Source organism: Sminthopsis crassicaudata, chromosome X, assembly GCF_048593235.1.
Source record: "Sminthopsis crassicaudata isolate SCR6 chromosome X, ASM4859323v1, whole genome shotgun sequence".
Taxonomy (NCBI): Eukaryota; Metazoa; Chordata; class Mammalia; order Dasyuromorphia; family Dasyuridae; genus Sminthopsis; species Sminthopsis crassicaudata.
In genome coordinates this window covers 34,679,139-34,697,377 of record NC_133623.1, presented here as the reverse complement: position 1 = coordinate 34,697,377, position 18,239 = coordinate 34,679,139, and the positions used below count along the sequence as shown (strand labels likewise).

At 42.9% G+C, this 18,239-nt stretch overlaps 1 protein-coding gene across 7 annotated transcripts in view; it reads left to right on the top strand.

Annotated features, from left to right (window-relative positions):
- Positions 1–18,239, top strand: part of LOC141548371 (uncharacterized) — a 109,126-nt gene that overhangs the window by 76,292 nt on the left and 14,595 nt on the right. For 4 of the 7 annotated variants that reach the window (XM_074277229.1, XM_074277226.1, XM_074277227.1 and 1 more), the window contains exons 6-13: positions 2,414–2,494; positions 4,694–4,768; positions 6,304–6,378; positions 7,032–7,106; positions 9,529–9,594; positions 11,022–11,105; positions 11,229–11,297; positions 12,860–12,940. In XM_074277229.1, the coding sequence (XP_074133330.1) occupies positions 2,452–2,494; positions 4,694–4,768; positions 6,304–6,378; positions 7,032–7,106; positions 9,529–9,594; positions 11,022–11,105; positions 11,229–11,297; positions 12,860–12,940 (568 nt within the window). In that variant the 5' untranslated portion in view covers positions 2,414–2,451. The remainder of the gene's footprint in view (positions 1–2,413; positions 2,495–4,693; positions 4,769–6,303; positions 6,379–7,031; positions 7,107–9,528; positions 9,595–11,021; positions 11,106–11,228; positions 11,298–12,859; positions 12,941–18,239) is intronic. The other 3 variants (XM_074277230.1, XM_074277232.1, XM_074277231.1) reach the window with 3 other exon arrangements.

Below are 18,239 nucleotides of genomic sequence, written 5' to 3'. Positions count from 1 at the left end.
GTCAGGGGCGCTCAGTTCCAGGGCAGAGTTCCAGGAGTGAGTAGATTAACTCCCCTCAGGAAGGGAACGTGATCTCTGGAAGGCCAATCTAGATGATGACATCAAATTTAAAAAGGAGGACTAAATGATACATAAAGATCCCAGGACCCAATATTTACTTAGCAAACCACATATGTTTCCTTGTATTTGTATTTTGTTAAATATTTCCTGATTACTTTTTAATGGGATTCTGCCACACTTGAGAGTGTGGTGGGCCGCACGCCCTCACAGGTTGTGTGTTTGACGCCTTTTGTATCCCTCCACACTTCAGAGATGAGAAAACAAAGAGCCAGGGGCCTCAATTACGTGCCCAAAATATATAACCAGTAAGCAGTGTACCTAAGCCTAGCACGTGGACATCTCCATCTTGGCTCTTTGTCTAATGCTTTCCCTATTATGACAGGTTGCCATGTTGGTATCAATTGTTCTTTGTTTGACAGTCGTTAATGGATCTGATGTGTCTAAAAGTCTTCCCAATGCTGGGATTTTTCTAAAACCACAGCCTGCTTTTACATGGCAAGAGGTTTATACATTTTTCTGTGGCAATGGGGGGGGGGGGAAGAAACATGTTAAAAATCCATCAGGTAGGCCAAAGGAAATGTTTTCAAAGATCACAGATACCTTCGGGCCTGTCCTGTGGCATTTTCTCCTGAAGCCCTATCCAAGTCCTTTTTGGGACAGCATTGGGAAGCAGAGAAATTTTGAGGCTTCATAAATTTGCCTAAAAAGTGAGTTCATCTGTTGTGACCTGCAAGTCCACAGCAGCGAACTTGAATTTCACGTATGCATGCACTTGACCCCTTTCCTCACATTAAACCTGACATTATTGCAGAAATGCAAATCTTGCCTACAATTCTAGGTCAGGTCACACAGGCTTTGAGGCCTTGGAAGACAGACATCTTTGCTAGAAAAGTCACTTAACAAAAAAGCTTTGGAAAGCCTGAGAACAGCACTGGCACTGTGGTGCTGGTCCAACAGAAATGTTTTTTGTCTCTCCTCATTTGCCATTGGGATTCATAAGAATATGGATCGATTTAATGTACAGTTAGGTGGTTCTGCACTGGATAGAGTGAAGAGCCTGGAGTCAGGAAGGTTGAGCTTTGTGAATTTCAAAGCTGATCTATGCTCAGTGTGTGTGTGTGTGTGTGTGTGTGTGTGTGTGTGTGTGTGTGTGTGTGTGTGTGTGTGTGTGTGTATGTGACCCTAGCTACCCCACTTCACCCTGTCAGCCTTAGTTTCCTCTTCTGTAAAATGAGATGAAGAAGGAAATGGCAAACCACGCCAGGATCTCGGTGGAGAAAACCCCCAAAGGCGGTCACAAGGACTCAGGAATTCCTGAATGACAATAACCCACTCCCCTCATTTTGGGGAGGCAGCCAGGTGCTAAAGTGGCTGGAGTGCTAGGCAGAGTCCTACCCTAATCCCTAGGAAAGCTCGCTCCATTCCCAGCAGCCAAATTCCTCACTAGATTCTAGTCCTCTAGTGGCCTGACCCCAATGTGGTTTGGCTAGGTTCCCTGAGGCTAAGAGATCTTCCCCCACATTAGCATGGATAACTGGAACCTCAGCCAGTGAAATTTCCAACTTGTCACAATACAGACCCTTTGAAGATCTCTGGATCACCCTTTGAGGATGACAACTGTTATCGGAGTGTGACCGTTCAGTCCTTTCAGGATCCCATTTGGGGTTTTCTTAGCAAAGATACTTGACTGAACACCCATTTCCTTCTCCAGCTCATTTTTACAGATGAAGAAACTGAGGTAGACAGAGAAGTCAAACAGCTAATAAGTCTGAAGTCAGATTTGAACTCAAAAACATAAGTCTTCCCGATTCCAAGCCCAGAGCTCCATATACTACTGGGCCACCTGGCCATCCTGTTATCCGAGTATACGTACACAATTTCATTGGCCACAAGCAACTTGACCACCAGGTTTTTCTGTACAGAAAATGACCTCAGGGTGGCAGTTTGGCATAGCCGATGAAGCGTCGGCCTCATGAGCTGGAAGACATGAGTTGGAACTATGCTTACCTAGTCACATGATGATACTTTTGCCTTTTTACCTCCCTTTGCTGGTCTATAAAATAGAGGTAATGCCTATAAATCACTACCTCCCAAGTGGGTCGTGCAGCTCAGATGAGGTGACCTACACGATACTCTCTGCCAACCTTAAAGAGCAGCTGTAAAAAGCCAGATCTTTGATCATGAGACCCTCTGGGCCCCTGGAAGATATACTTGAAATCTGGCCCATGGTGAAAAGCCCTGAGTTCCTATTATCTGAGAAAAGGACATGCCCCCAGATTCTGCCACTCCTGACGGGGAACAGGCTCCACCCCAAAGATGTCCTTTGGATTACAGGTCTCTTTCTTTCCCCTAGGCCCAGGTGCTACAGCACCTGTAAATTCCTGCAGCACAATGGAAATCCAACCTTATCAAGGCAAAGACAATCAGAGCGTAGGTGAGTTTATCTTTAGAATGCAATTGTCTGTTTTCTCTCTATAGGTTTTGTTTCATGATCCAGCTGCATTTGGGAGCCATGATCTGCAGAGTATGGCACAGTGGCCAGAAAGGCTTTTCACTCAGATCCCCACTTCTTATTGGTGAAGCAGAATGTGGCTAGAATACTGAACCTGGATTCTAGAAAACTCGTGTTCTGCTCTCAACTCCAACATTTATTAGCTGTACAACCGTGGGCAAAATAATCACATTCACTTCAGTAACCACTCGAGTGTCTGCCATGTGCTATGTTCCACATGCAAAAATGGAAACATGGACACACATACAAAGCATATGGAAAATAAACACACAGAGATCTCAAGATACAATCTAGGAAGGCCTTTTTTATAAGCAGCGCCCACGAGGCACAGCCTATGCAAAAGGCATGGAGATAGATGACACATGAAAAGGTCATGTGTACTGGGCCCAAAGCAGAGGGCAGGAGGGGGAGGGCTTTAGAACTTGCTTTTAGACGATGCAAATTTGACTCCTGCTCTGACTCCCAGCAGCTCCAAGCCAGGGGGCCATAGAGCGATAGGGCCACTACGGGGGCCCTCGAGGGGAAGGTGAGATGTGTGAGATACCAGAGCCAGATTCAGAAGAGCTTCAGATGCCAAAATAAGGAATTTGTGTTTTTCCCACAAGGTAGGAAAGAGACTGCATTTCCTTGAAAAACGGAAAGATGCACACTTTTCAAATCAACTGGGCAACTTTGTATAGGACAGTTTAGAGAGGAGAAGAAGTAAGGGAGGCAAGACCTTTTTGGAAGCTAGTGCAATAGGTCAGGTGAGAGGTGACAGAGAGCAGACAACTGAGGAGGAGGAGGAGGAAGAATTGATGACGACCCATTGGTTGTGGGGAGTGAAGGAAGACCGAGAGTTGAGGATTCTCCAAAGGTAGAAGACTGGATGCCTGAAAGGATGGTGTTATCTTCAAAAACATAAAGGGAAGTTAGGAGAAAGGAAAGAAGTGTTTTGCTGAGCTTCCTCTGTTTGTGGACTAGCTGGGCAAAACTATCTAGCAGCCAGCTGGTGATGTGAGGCTGCCTGGAGAGATGAGCGTCAGATATGCCAGATGTGCCAGCATCTGAGAGGCCGAGTGGATGCATGAGACCTGCTAAAATCTCCAAGAAATAATCACGGAGGCCTTCGGGATCCTATTGTTCTCTTTGATAAAATTTAGGGACCTTGGAATTAAGAAGGAGAGGGATGGGACTTGTGATCTCACTGAGTTAAGTAACTGCCAGGCAAGGAAACTTCCTTTAAACCATTTAGGGTTACCTAGAGTGCCGAGAGTTTTAGTGACAAGCCCAGGGTAATGATGTCAGTATGGGTCAGAGGAAAGATGGGAACCCAAGGCCAGCTCTTTATCTGTGGGAAAGCCCAAAGTCAACATCACTTACTCTCTTGCCCTTGTAGCAAGCAACACAGTACCTCTTAGGAACACCAGTGCTGTGGATCAAGGAAGGTGTACTTGTGCTCTGTAAGTGGAATAGAAAAATGCACTTCTATACAGAGGAGACCTGATCAAGACTGTGAGGGGTTATTGAAGGAGTCAAATACAATGGATAAAGTGCTGGGTTTGAGGATAGTCTCGGGTGTGATCCTAGGAAAGTGACTTAAGCCCTGAGTCTCCATTTCCACAACTCTGTAACAGGGATGATCAAAGCCGTGGTGCTTCCCTCACTCAGTTGCAGGAAGGCACCAAACACAAAGCATGGAAGCTTTCGGCCCAAGAATTCAGGGTCCACAATTGTGATGATGAGGAGAGCCTTGGTAAACTTTCAAGCACCAGGGAAACGAGAGCTCTCAGGGTCATCTTCACGGGCCCCAGCATCCAAGCAGAATAAAGGAAATCGTGTTCTGACACACAGCTTTGGAATTTGGCTCATCTGGAGTCTGACCCTGGAAGCTGGAGTTTCTGTTTTGGTCTGGGGGGGGGTCGTGCTTCACAGCAGATGTCTCTGCCAACCCCTTTCTCTCCTCTGACACCTCTACACAAGAGACTAACGAGCCAGGGACCATCAAGGTGATGATGCCAAATCCAAGGCTACAAGCCTCCGTTCCCATTGTGAGATCAGGCTCCCCGTAGTGCGAGAGAGACTGTTACTCCCCTACAATGTGAATATCTTTCCCACATGCTTTTCCTTCTCTTTTTACAGCCACGTATGTACCTTTCTTTACCAGTGACCCAGTGCAAACATTTACTATTCAAGACAAGGACAGTCTGCAAACAGGTGAGGATTTCAACATCAAGCTGCCACATACTGAAGCCTAGGGCCCCTTTCTAGGAATTAGGTTCTTTTTTTGAAAAAATTATTAATTTTATAATTATATTTTTTTGACAGTACACATGCATGGGTAATTTTTTTTACAACATTATCCCTTGTATTCACTTTTCCAAATTTTCCCCTCCCTCCCTGTACTCTCTCCCGTAGATGACGGACAATCCCATATATAATAAATGTGTTACAGCATATCCTAGATACAATATACGTGTGTAAAACCAAATTTCTTGTTGCATGGTAAGAATTGGATTAGGAATTAGGTCCTTAACTATAAAAAAGAAAGTATATCTATTTCAAAGGAAACTAAGTAAATCAAAAATGTTTTTGAAATGCTTTTTAAAAGCAAGGTCATAGAACCCAAGTGGAAAACGTCAGTTCTAAAGATTTTGCTACAAACCTTAGCAATGTATGGAAGTAATGTGAATTACATCTGTGGCCACTACATGTGCATGATGGCTCAATTGGGATGGAAAGATGGCCCCAAAAGGGGAGGTGACTTGGCCTTCACTAAGACCCTAAGCCAAGGAGATGTGGGCACCCTGCCATGACCATGGGCAAGTCATCTATTCTGTCCTAGCCTTGGTGTCCTCCTCTTTAAGAGGAGGCTAATATGATCCCTAGGATAGACCTCAAATAAGTTTTATAAACTTTCAGGTACCACAGAAATGTCAGTTACTGATTCAGTGACTCTGATAGCCCATAGACTATAGACAGGCCATATCCCGAATCTGCCATCCAGACGTTATGGCAGGTAGATGGGCCTTCTAGCTTTGTGTCATCTGTAGACGTGGGGTCTTTTAAATAAATCATCAAAAACAATCCATAACAGCACAGGGTCAAGCAGAGATCACCACACCATACTACTAAAGTTCTTTCAAGTTGACAGTGAAACACTAATGGCTCCTCCGGGCAAGAAGTCTGAATCTAATAAGCCCACAGCTCACCTTCTTCTCCACCAGAATAACCTGAGACAGAGTTTCACACATTTTGCTCAAATCTAGTAAAACATCAGGGAGCTTTCTCCTTATTTTTACCTTGTTAGTGAGGATAACTTGTTAGCCATGAGCTGCTCTTGATAAAGTCAGAATGGTTTGGATTGTTGGTGCTCACTCCTTTCTTTTCTAGAGATTCACAAACCATCTCTCGAATGATATGGTTGAGAATTATTGTCTGGCATTCAGTTGAGCTTATGGGTTAGACTTTGCAGTCTCAGCCCTCTTACCTTGGAAAATAAAGACAGCGCTTGCTTTCTCTTCTACACCAGGCCTCTAGTACTTTCACCAATTCCTCCCCACAGTGCAGTGAGGGAGACTTGCCCTTGGGTCCCCAGTGACTAACTATTAAGTTGATGCAAAAATCAAAGGCTGATGCAGCCTCGACTTCTTGCCGGCGATAAAGCTTGCAGTCCACGGAGAAGAGAGGCTAGGCCAGTCCCTATGCGCTGTGAGCCTCTTTTCCATGTGCTTTTCTTTCTCTGTTTACAGCCACATATGTCCCTGTATATACCACTGACCCAATACAAACGTATACTTTGCAGGGAAAAGACATCCTGCATTCAGGTAAGGTTTCCCTTACGGGGGAGCCCCCAGACTTCTTTTTAAGGTTTTCATTGACAGCCTCACAGTGCATAGAAATCAGGTGAATCCCACTATGAGCACTGCACAGAAACCGTTCTCTGCATTCTCCAGGCATTAGGGAGACTAGAAGCAGGGCACGGAGTCAGAAAGGTCTGGGAACAAATCTGTCCTCTGCCACCTCTGAGGCCCACTACCTACATCTGTGGAACGGGGATAATGTGATCCAGAATGCCTACCTACCTCACAGGGCCATTATGAGGCTCAAAGCAGACAATGTATATAAAGCCACTGCTTCCTTTTGTCGTCATTGCAAATTTTAAACTCCCTTCTTTATGCCAATTATTGTTGTCTTACTGTTTCAATTCGTGGAGTATTTTACTCCATTATTATGACTGTTTGCTGGCTCTCCCATCTCACTTCTCTCACTACACTCACTGTACATATCCCACAGGACAAGAAGCCAGAATGCTTCTGGGTCCGTGATTGGAACTAAACTTTGTACAAAGATACCAGGTCTCCCAAGCCCTCCAAAAATCATGCGCACATCTTGCTATGGCTAAAATCCCCTATTCAAGCTAAGACAAGAGGGAAATCGGGCCATGGCCTACCTAAAAGGATTCTCCTTTCTTTAACAGGTTCCTATACAACCTTATACTCAGTTGGGACAGTGCAAACACCTGTTCTTCAAGATAAGGAGAATCAGCCTGTTGGTGAGTATTTTATTCAACCACTAGAATTGCTCTGGAAGGATTTGAATTCATAGCCTCAAAAGGTATGGAAATTGTCTGAATTGCACCAACAGCCCTTGCACGTGGAAGATGGCCCAATCATTTGGGGAACATACTCATCTAGAGCAGGGCTTGTCAAACTTTTCCCATTCATGACCCATTTTTATCCAAGAAACTTTTACATGATTCCGGATGTACAGGTATATAAAATAGGTATACAATCCAAACATTTACTGATAATAAATCATAATTTCACAGTTTAAGAGGCTGGGATCTATATCCCCTTTCTAAATGGGCAGGTAATGGGGGGGGAGACAGGGGGTCAAATGCTAGTCAAAGTTAGGAAGGCATTGTTTCAAATCTCACCTCTAACATGTGACTTTGAGCAAAATCCTCTAAGTTCACTAAAACTCAGTTTCCTGATCTGTAAAATGGAAAAAAAAATAATGCCGGTAACACTCACCTTCTAGGGCTAAACTCAAATGAAATACTGTGTCTAGGGCTCTTTGTGAACTTTTGAGTTCTTTCTAGTCTCTTCTCCTTGACTACTTGCTTAAGGAAATGGTTCACAGTGACCATCATTGGGTTGATACCTTTATCCCTAGCCCAGGAGGAAAATTTTTATTAACAAGTTTAACGACAACTACTTCTCCCTTCTTTGAATTCACTTCTCCTCTCATCCCAGAAATGCACTAAGGCCAAATGATCCTGGTCTCACAGGATCTGTAAAACTATGCAAAAGGGATAGACCATCTTTAATGCAATCAAAAAGCATCTCTAAAACCAAGAGGCAGCACTGATTTGTACTGCAGAAAAACTAGAAATATCCTCATCTTCACCCCTCTTTGTAGTTACTCTAGAAATGCTGGCAATAGCAGCAAATGTGTGAATGAAAAAGGCATAAATATTGGCCAAGAGACAAACGTATCAGTATCTGAGGATACAAAAAGAGGGTGCTTAGAAAATCCCAGAGAATTAAAACAATATAAAACAAAACAAAACTAATCATGTCAGTTAATAGCTTTAGTATTGGTGCAACACATAGGTTAATTTACAAAAAATCGCCAGCATTTTGATATGCAACTATCAAAACCAAAGAAATCATGTTGAGAGTAACTACAGAGTGAATAAATTATCTGAGAATTAACCTACAAGATAAAATCAACAAGCATTTAAGTGTGCCAAGTACTCGAGACAAATAGGAAAGTCTTTACCCTCAAGGCACTTAAGGCTCTATTTAATGGCACATGTACTGTAAGTAATTACAAAACATGATTGAAATAAGAGTGAATGAATAGCTAAAGAGGTATTAAGTGGTCATGATTAGGCTGTGCAAATATTATAAATATTATCCAAATTAATTCAGAAATTTAATACTACACCAATCAAATGACCAAGGAAATACTTTTTAGAACTGAACAAAATAACAACAAAGTAGCTAGAGAAACAAAAGGTGTAAAATCTAGCAATCAGCAAAAGGAATGGGGAAAATAAAGAGGGGCCTTGCAGTAATAGGCATCAAACTCTATTATGAAATCCGTGGGTAATTATTTAAATAAGATGTCCAAGTAGATCAGTGCAGTTGCTCAATAGATTTGTAAAAATAAGAACCAAGTGAAAATGGCAAGTTAGCATCTGATAAACCCAAGAACAATAAGAATGACTGGGAAAATGAGAAAGCAGCTTGTAGAAATCAGGTGTAGATTTGCATGGGAATGACAGTGAAAAAAGCAGAAGAATATGTTTGTTTGTTTTTTAAAACTATAGTAAGATACATGAAAATATCACTGAGGGAAACTTGATTCTAAGTAATTGCAAGGCCAGCAATGGCCCCGAAGGAATCCCCTCTCCTCTTGGCAGAGAGGGAGGGAACTATAAAGGCAAGAATGTCGCAGACGGTACCCCATATGGTTACTTTATCTGTTGGGTTTTTGTTACTGATTTTGGCTTAATTGACAAGCATTTATTGAGCACCCATAGTATTTGGGAATAACAAGACCAACAAAAATCCAACAGTGCCTGAACGCAAGGAATTTTCTGTGTTTCTTTGTTACAAGGGAAGGTCCAAGGTAGGAGGTAAAGCAGGGGAAGTATCCACAACCAAAGTAACCCAGGATGTCCCCAAAACCTTAGTGCAGTTTTCAATCATTAAAACTTAAAACTGCACTAAGATTTTTGGAACATGCTGTATAAAGCAAAAAAGTGCCAATAAAACTGAATTGTTTTTTAAAAAGTCTTGAGCTCTAATGTTGATAATCCCTGCTCTATGACAAAGTTCCTTGTTTGGGGCTAACTCATTAACCCACCTTTTTTTTTTTTCATACAATGCCTGACACATAAGTAGGAGCTTAACAAATGTTCTTTGATTCTCTGCTCACGTTTTTTGTCCCTTGTCTTCTGACAGCCTCATATATACCTATATATTCTCTTGGCACAGTGCAAACACATTCTTTGCAAGAACTTCATCAAGGTGAGCATCTTATTCTTGAGCTCCTCAGATGTTTCTCTCCTGGCTTTCTGTTGCAATAAGGGAGTTGTTGCAAATGCATGATAGTACCATAGCAAGTTGGCTCGTGGACTGAAACTGGAGAGAGACTTGATGAGATCTACAGAAGAGCATGGGAGGCAGCATGATGCTTGGAAAGAGCACCCAATGCAATCCCGAACCTGGCTTCCAGTGGCGCCTCTGATGCTTATGTCCCAGAGCAAGCAGCTTCACCCAGCTGCGTCCTGGCATCCCCATCTGCCTTATTTCATTGGGGAGGGAGAAAGAGAGGAAAGAGAGGATGGGAAAATTGGTTGCTGAACAAAAATACTGACTGTGAGTCATATTAGAGAATAATAGAGAAGAGATTCCGGCTTGGACCACACGTACTCCAGGCAATAGATCCAGGGCCCTCTGGGTAAACTTGGACCAGCCATGTCACTTCCCTGGGCCTCAGTTTCCTCCCTCCTCTATTAAATGAAGAGGTTGAACTAGATGGTTTCTGAAATCAGTTTTGAAATCGATGCCTCTGATATTATTGAATGTCCCCAGCTATCCTTGGAAGGAAAGTAGGGATTCAGTGAGGCAGAGTGAGAGTGCATGGGAAAAATGGGAGACCACTTTCAAAAATGTACTGAGGCAGACAGATCACTTGGACTGTGGGGGAGAAGAGTGTTGTTAAAGTCAAGTCTGACTCTTCATGACCCCGTTTGGAGTTTTCCTGGCAAAGATCCTGGAGTGGTCGCTCATTTCCTTCTCTGGCTCATTTCACAGATGAGGAAACGGAGATAAAAAGAATAAAGTGACTTGCCCAGGGTCACACAGCTAGCAAGTATCTGAGGCCAGATTTAAAAGGTCTTCCTCACTCCAGGTCTAACACTCTTTTAACTTCAACATTACTTAGTACAACTGACCAGAATGCAGAGGGCTTTAAATGCCAAACTTAAGAGTCTATATTTTGCCCTGGAGGCAGGAGGGAACCACAGTAGGGCACAACTTCAGAGGTCAGATTTGGCTTTTATAACAACCAATTGGGTGACTATATGGAAGCTGGATAGGAAAGGGGGATGATGAAGTTGAGAGAGCAACAGGGAGGCCACCGCCATCATGCAGGCAAGCCAACGGCAAATCATTTCGTCTCCCTGGGCTTCGGTCTGCTTCTCTCTGAAATGAGGAGATTGGACTCAATGGCCTTTGCAAGAGGTCCACTCTAATCTCTAATCAAATAATTCTCTTCCTGCCCCAGCTAGAATAGCTCAGAAGCCATCTCAAGACCAGCTCTCTTTCTTTGTGCTGTTATCATGCCGTCTCATGAAAAGCATCGAGTGCCTTTCATTAGCCTCTATTTGAGTAGGCAGAGCCTGGGTATTTGTTTCTCAAGGTACTTTTTCTCTCTCTTCCGATACTCCTAGCCCCCCTCGAATCAATAAGCCAGCCTGCTCCTGAAACCACAATGAGTGAGTGTCAAGATTATACCACTCAAAACTGTGCAGAAGGTATGACCTCCACCCCACCCCCACCCCACACGCATGGCCACAGCCCCTGCTGGGAGACCAGCTATTGTTGAAGACTGCCTCAGTGGCCCATAGGTTGTGACCTCTTTTTTTCCTTTCTAACAGAAACAGACGTACCGCTGTATGGTCTTGAACCAGTACAATCTCTAGAAGACAGTATCACCCAACAAGATGGTACGTAAACCTTTCTTCCTTGAGTCCTTTTGAACTTTTCTTTCTGAGGGTTTTTGGCTTCATATCTTAGTTGTAGATGGGAGTCAGTTGAATGGCTTTGATGATCACTGCATGTGAAGAATGACCCAAATATGGTAGAAAGAGTCCAAATGAACAGAATGCTGGGAATGAAGTTAGAACCGCCTGACTACTGACTCTCTAGCTTTGTTACCGTGAGCATGTCACAACCTGAGCCTGTTTCCTCATCCATAAGATGGGGGCTGGTATTTGAAGCATATAATTTAGGTGCTGAACACCAAGCTCAGATGATATTCACTGCCAAGAAGCCCAGATTTCTAACTTTTGTGTCACGGGTCAAGCTCGGCACTCACCATCCTCAGTTACAGCTAGAGACACCATGTGCACGAGCCGGGACTACACCTGCCCAGAACAACGAGTCCACTGAAGAAATTTTTGACCATAGAGAGAAAAAAGCTTTGGACAGAGATGGAGAGTAGCAGCCTAGACTTAGTAGGCAAGGAGGTCGTTCTCTGGGGTGAAATAAGACCTCTGAGGTTTACTTACCATAGGATAATAAGAAAGCCAACCTTTCCTCTCTGGACTTCAATTTCCTCATTTATAAATGGGGATAAGGTCTGCAAGTAGCTGCCGCCCAGAGACACTATAAGGCTCAACTGAGGAACCATACTTAATGCTCATTGCTAAATTGAAAGCCCTGGAGTATATACAGAAGCACTTGGGCCTGGGCCTGAAGCCCTGAGCTAATATCCTTTGAATTCCTTCCCTCAACAGGCAGTCTATACCCTTGTCTACCACAGTTTTCCACCAACTTGCCTTCTCATCCTACCCCTTCTTTCTAACTATACCAATGCTACACCCCAACACTACTCCTGGGTTCCACAAGGAAGGAATGTATATATGATGCAAATCCAGAGGGCATGTCACGCAACATGTCACATGCAGTTCCAGTGATCCGTCCGCCAATCTAAAAGAACAAACATATAAGGCTCCTACTCTGTGTCAGGTGAAGGAGACACAAATACCACACTAAGGCAGCGCCTGCCCTTAGGGACATTAAGTTGTAACTAGGGAGATGACTGTAGCAAATGGTGATACATAAATTCATACAAAATGAATACAAAGTGATGGGGAAGATGGGAAAGGGGGTTGGCTCTAGCAGCTAGGGGGATCCAGGAGGGCTTCTTGTAGGTGGTGCTCAGGCTGAATCATACAGGTAGGAGGCCAGCCAATACAAAGGCACAGAGAAAAGAGATTGAAGATCATGTGTGAGGCATAATGAGAAGGGTAGATGAGGGGCAGTAATGTGTAATCAAAGCTAGAAAGGTAGGTCAGGAGATTGTAAAGAATTCCAAATGCTAAATAAAGAATTTCATTTATATTTATTCCTACAAGTAGTAGGGAAGCCCAGAAGTTTATTGAGGAGTTACATGGTCAAATATGAACTATAGAACATCACTTGGACAGCCATGGAGAGGAGAATGGATTGGAGTGGGGTGAACTTGGAGCCAGGGACATCATTTCATGTGTTTTTCTTTCTCCAGTTACCAGTACCTTCATGCCCTTCTTCTCTACTGAACCATTACAAATAACTGAAGATCAAGGCCCTGAGACCCTGTGTGCAGGTGAGCATTTCTTCATTAAGGCCCTGGAATTTTTCTTAGTGTTTCAATTCAGTCTGGTGCCTTATGGAAGTCATACAAACTGCATGGGCAGCCAGCAGCTGGGGCGCGTGGCCCAATGATGTTACAAGCCATTGTCACCCAAGTTATCCTACTAAGGGAGAGGGAAATATGCCGTGATGGCAAAAGAGCTGAATGTACTGTCAGGAAGATCTGGGTTCCAAACCCACCCTCACCTATCTTAACTATGTTACTCAAAGCAAATTCACAAACTCTCCAAACCTCAGTTTCCACATCTGTAAGACTATGACCTGAAGGTCCTTCCCTGATAGGGTTGTGAGGCTGAAATGAGGTAATGATATAAACACTGGCAGTGTTAAAGTGTTAAAGAAATGACTGATGGTGTTGATATGATGATGCCCGATAATTTTTAGAAAGACAAGAAAATCTCCCTCCTCCCTTCTTCCTCAGACATTCTCCCTCTATCGCTAGGGTAGGAAGAGTGACCCAGTGGCTCAGAGCGTGGCTAGAAATGGATCTTGTGGCTATAATATACTTTTTGACCCCCTAGCTCAAGTATGCTTTGACTAACCTCTTGTGAAGTAATCTTGTCCTCAGTCTCAGTTTGGACTCCACAGCGTACACTACAAAGAATGAGCATCACCACAAAACATGTTCCTTGCTGTGATTTCTGGCCTTTGCTTGGAGTTGGCCAGGCTGCAATTATCAGAATGTTTTTCTTGACAGTGAGCCCGTTTGCCACTCTGCAGCCGATTCTGCCCTCCAAGACCAAGGGGACAAATATATTCCCTCCCCAACTCCTTTCCCCTCCAAATTCTTAAAGACAATCACTGCTCTCCTTTTAAGCTTACTCTTTCTTTGGCTAAATAGCCTCGGCTCCTTCTCTCCCTCCAGTGCTCAACAGCTCACTTCCTTTATAAGACTTTGGTAAGTTTCCCCATCTTCTTCCCCCAATTAATACTCTCCATCCCGGAACTGCTTTATATATTTTTTTATTTCTAAAAACCTTGGCTTGCCCCAACAGAATCGGTACCTTGAAGAGAAAGGTTCACTGTTGTCTTTGGATGCCCAGTACCTAGCATAGTGTCTTGTGCAGAGCCGGGTGCGTAAGGGATGCTGAAATTCAAATGTTAACCATCCTTTACACTTTTGATGATACCACATCTGCTACATTCTGAGCAACATATGACCTACAAGCAGCTACTGCCCTCAGCCTCATCAATGGACATGCTCAATTTGGCAGATTTTCCTAAGTGGCAAAACAACAGTCAGGAACTAAAACTCCAGGGAACATTAATGAGGTTCTTTTGTCCTCTTAAAATCATTTATTGGGAACACTTGCTGTTTTCAGTTCTGCCTGGTGTTATGATCAGAAGCCACAAAATCACAGAGCTGGAAAGACCTTTGTAAGCTGATCAGTCTACTGGTCTCTAAAGGAGATGTCTTACATATTAGAGAATGTGGGAAGAAAATATGAGAACTTTTTTCTATTTTTCTTAAAAATAAGTAAAATTATACTTCACTTGATATTTACCAAATTAACACTGCTAAAAAGTGGCAGGGTCCATCACATGTCATAGAGATATCCTAAGGGAAGGTAAAGGGACTGACAATGGATTTATGGATGAGATTAGGTAGTTTTAGCTCCATTATCATCAGGAAATAACTGGTTCATGAATGAAAACAATCATTTTTCAAAAAAATTACAAACTGTTACCAACCACACGAAAGAATGTTCCAGATCACTAATAATGGCAGAAATACAAATCAGAACAACTCCGAGGTTTCACCTCACACCCAGCAAGTCAGCATAAGTAGTGAAAAAGATGAAAATAATCAAAGTTGAGGAAACTGCACAAAGACAGGCACACTACTGCATACTGCATTATTACTAAATGACCATTATTTTCAAAAATTCCCCTGCTAGGCATATTCCCCAAGAAAGCTGATGACAAGATAAGTACAGAGAAGCATGGGTAAGACCTCCGTGAACTTACACACTGTAAAATAAAAAGAATCAAAGAAACAATGACAACAACAATGGAAATGGAAATAAACATTTTAACAGAATGCCACTATATTATAATCACTATCTTGGCCCAAAGAAGAAATATAAAAGGCATTCTTCAGGGAAGTGTAGCAGTATGGACTTGAAATACTACTGCCAATGCTAAGACTTAGGCAAGGTGTTGGTGAAATTTGGTGAAATATTATTTTCTCTCTTTTAGCCATTATTATTAGTGATGGCTCTCAGAAAGAGAGATACAAAAGGGGATATAAGTGATGTACAAACAAAAGATAGCAATAAAAATCCTAAACTAACCTTTACAGAAGGAACAAATGACTTTAAAAGACTGCTATAAAGAAACCAAAGACTGAAAATAATAACAGTAGTATGAGAAAAAAGAAAAATTAAGAGTTGACCCTTTTATACCTAGTATAAGTCACTCATCAGTCACATCATGAAATTAAAAAATAGTGATAAAAAGGTTTGGCAAGAAGTTGGTAAAAAAAAAAAAATCAAAATGATCAGGATTCAAAATAGGGATTTATACTCACTCTTGGTCACAGTGAGCCTCACCTTATTTCCATACTGTTTTTTAGAGATAGTACCTAATGATGGTATCCATTTTTCCCCATTTTTCTAGTCTGTGAGGTCTGACTTCCTGTGTCATCATTCAATTGAAACCATTGGAGAGAACTCCAATGTTACCAACAGTCTTTTGATTTCCACATCTAATTTAATCCTCATCCTTCTTGACCCCTTTGCAGCATCTGAAACTGCCAATCACTTTCTTCTCCTGGTTATTTTCATGTCTGGGTTTTCATGAGCCTGTTCTTTCCTCATCTCCTCCTCCCAGACCGCTCCATCTCCTTGTTTGCTGAACCTTTATTGATGTGAGCTAACAAGTGCTCTATCCTTGGCCCTCTACTCTTGACAGCCTCTCCCTTGATGAACTAATCATAGATATGGATCTCAGATCTATAAGAAGACTGTACAACTCAATCTCTCATCTTGAACTCCAGTGCTATAATAGTTCCTGGATATTTTGACCTATATATCCCATAGGCATCTCAGACTCCCAAGGTCCTAAACAGAACATATTAACTTCCTCCTCGAGCCCGTCCATCTTCCATACCTTTCAGTTACTGTCAAGGGCACCGACATCTCTCCGGTCCCACAGCTTCAGCTTCCCAATATCAGCTTCATCCTCAACTCTTCACTTTTTCATCCCATATGTCCCTGCAAAGAAAACATAGATTGAAGATTAATGTGATCAAAGGTGTGCAAAAAGAAACAATCACACTTGACCCTTCTGTCCCTAATGTACACCACTCATTGCCCACATTGTGAGATTAATACAAAGAGGATAGTTGCCAGAGCGCGTAATTTTCATTTCCACAACATTTCACAACAGATACACCATCATAGTTCCTAACCTTATCGACTCTTGCTTAGATTACTACAGCAGATTCCCATTTTCCTCTTTCCAAGCCTCTCCTCTAATCCAGAGTTGGGGAGAGTTTTTTTGGTTTTGTTTTGTTTTTTCTGCCAGGGGCCATTTGGATATTTATTACATCATTCACAGGTCATATGAAATTAGCGAGGTACAGAACTGGAGCAGTAGGAGATTGTTATATCTAGCTTTCAGCTCATCTTCATCTGCTGTTGATCGTGTGAATAATTTGGCCGGCCTGATGTCCCTGACCAGAAGTTCTCTAGCCTCGCTCAGATCTATCCTCGCACCCAATTACCAAAGCACATTTACCCATACACAAGTCTAACCCTACTGCCCACACACCAGGGGGTCCCTAGCAACTTCAGGATTAGAGAGCAATGCCTCTGTCCTTTCTTCACATCTTGGCTCCCTTATCTTTTCAGTCTCCTCATACATTACTTCCGTCTATACTCTCTACTATGTAGCCAGGCTGGTCAGCTTGCCATTCCTTACAACATGACTTTTCATCTCCCATCTCCCAATCTTTGCATTGCCGGTCCCTCAATGCTTGGAATATTTCTCCTTCCTCCCTTCTCTCCCTGCTTCCCTCCTTCCCTCTCTCCCTCCCTCCCTTCTTCTCTCCCTTCCTCCCTCTCTCCTCCTCCCCCTCCATCTTCCTCTCTCTCTGTCTCCATTTTTATGGTTGAATCATTTCAGTCTTGTATGACTCTGTGACCCCATTTTGGGTTTTCTTGGCAAAGATACTAGAATAGTTTGCCATTTCCTTCTCCAGCTCATGTTACAGATAAAGAAACTGAGGCAAACAGGGTGAAATGACTTGCCCAGGGTCTCATGGCTAGCATCTGAGGCCAGATTAGTCTTCTCAGCTGCAAGCCTACCACTCTATCCACTGAAAGGTCATCTAGCTGCCTTTAACAATCCCTCCATACTCTTTTTAAAAATTCCTCTTACATTTCTTCTCTCCTCCCTGCCTCCATTCTTCTTCTTGTCTCTTCCTCCCTTACCTCTTTCCAGCTTTCTTCCTACATCCTTCATGTCCTCCCCTCCCACTTTGTGTCGCTCCTCTTCTGTCTTCTTCCATCCCTCCCTTCTCCCCAACCTTTCCCTCCCAGTATTTCTCACTACTAAAAAGACGGGCAAAGATTGAGCCAAAGGCACTGTGTTAAACACTTGATGGATATTGTCCCATCTTGTCTTCACATCAGTCCTGGGATGGAGGTATTATTGTTATCCCCATTTTGCATGATGAAACTGAGACAGATGAGTTAAATAACCTGCCCAGGGTCACACAACTGAGAAGTGTTTTGAGTGTTTGGAGTCCAGTCTTCTTCACTCTAACTCTGGAATTTTATCCACTGAACCACCTGGCTTCGGTGTAAATGGAATAGACTATATATGACTCTTGCTCTTCAAAATGTCCAGCCGTAGGCTAAGTATTCTCTGTATAAGCATCCTTTTTTCGTGAGCATTTTTATGAAACAGAACAAGCCCATTTCCTGAGAGAGGACTTGTACATAACGAGGAGGCTTGCCCAGCTGACTTCTCAGGGTCTTTACAACTCCAGGATTTTGTGTTCCCTCATCCCGTGTTCTTTGACAGATCTATTTGCCTTCTCTAGCCCAGAGAAGCGATTATCAACTGTCCACTTTGAGTTACAGCCTTTTCTCACGGGAAAACCTTTAGGGCCATAATGCAAGTGTGACCTGAATAAGATCTCCCAAATAAGGTACTAATTAGTTCATAACGGCTGTAAAAGATCTCGGACAAGCAGCATCCCCTTTCCACCTCCAATGGTTTGAGATCTTGGCTCCAGTGGGGCC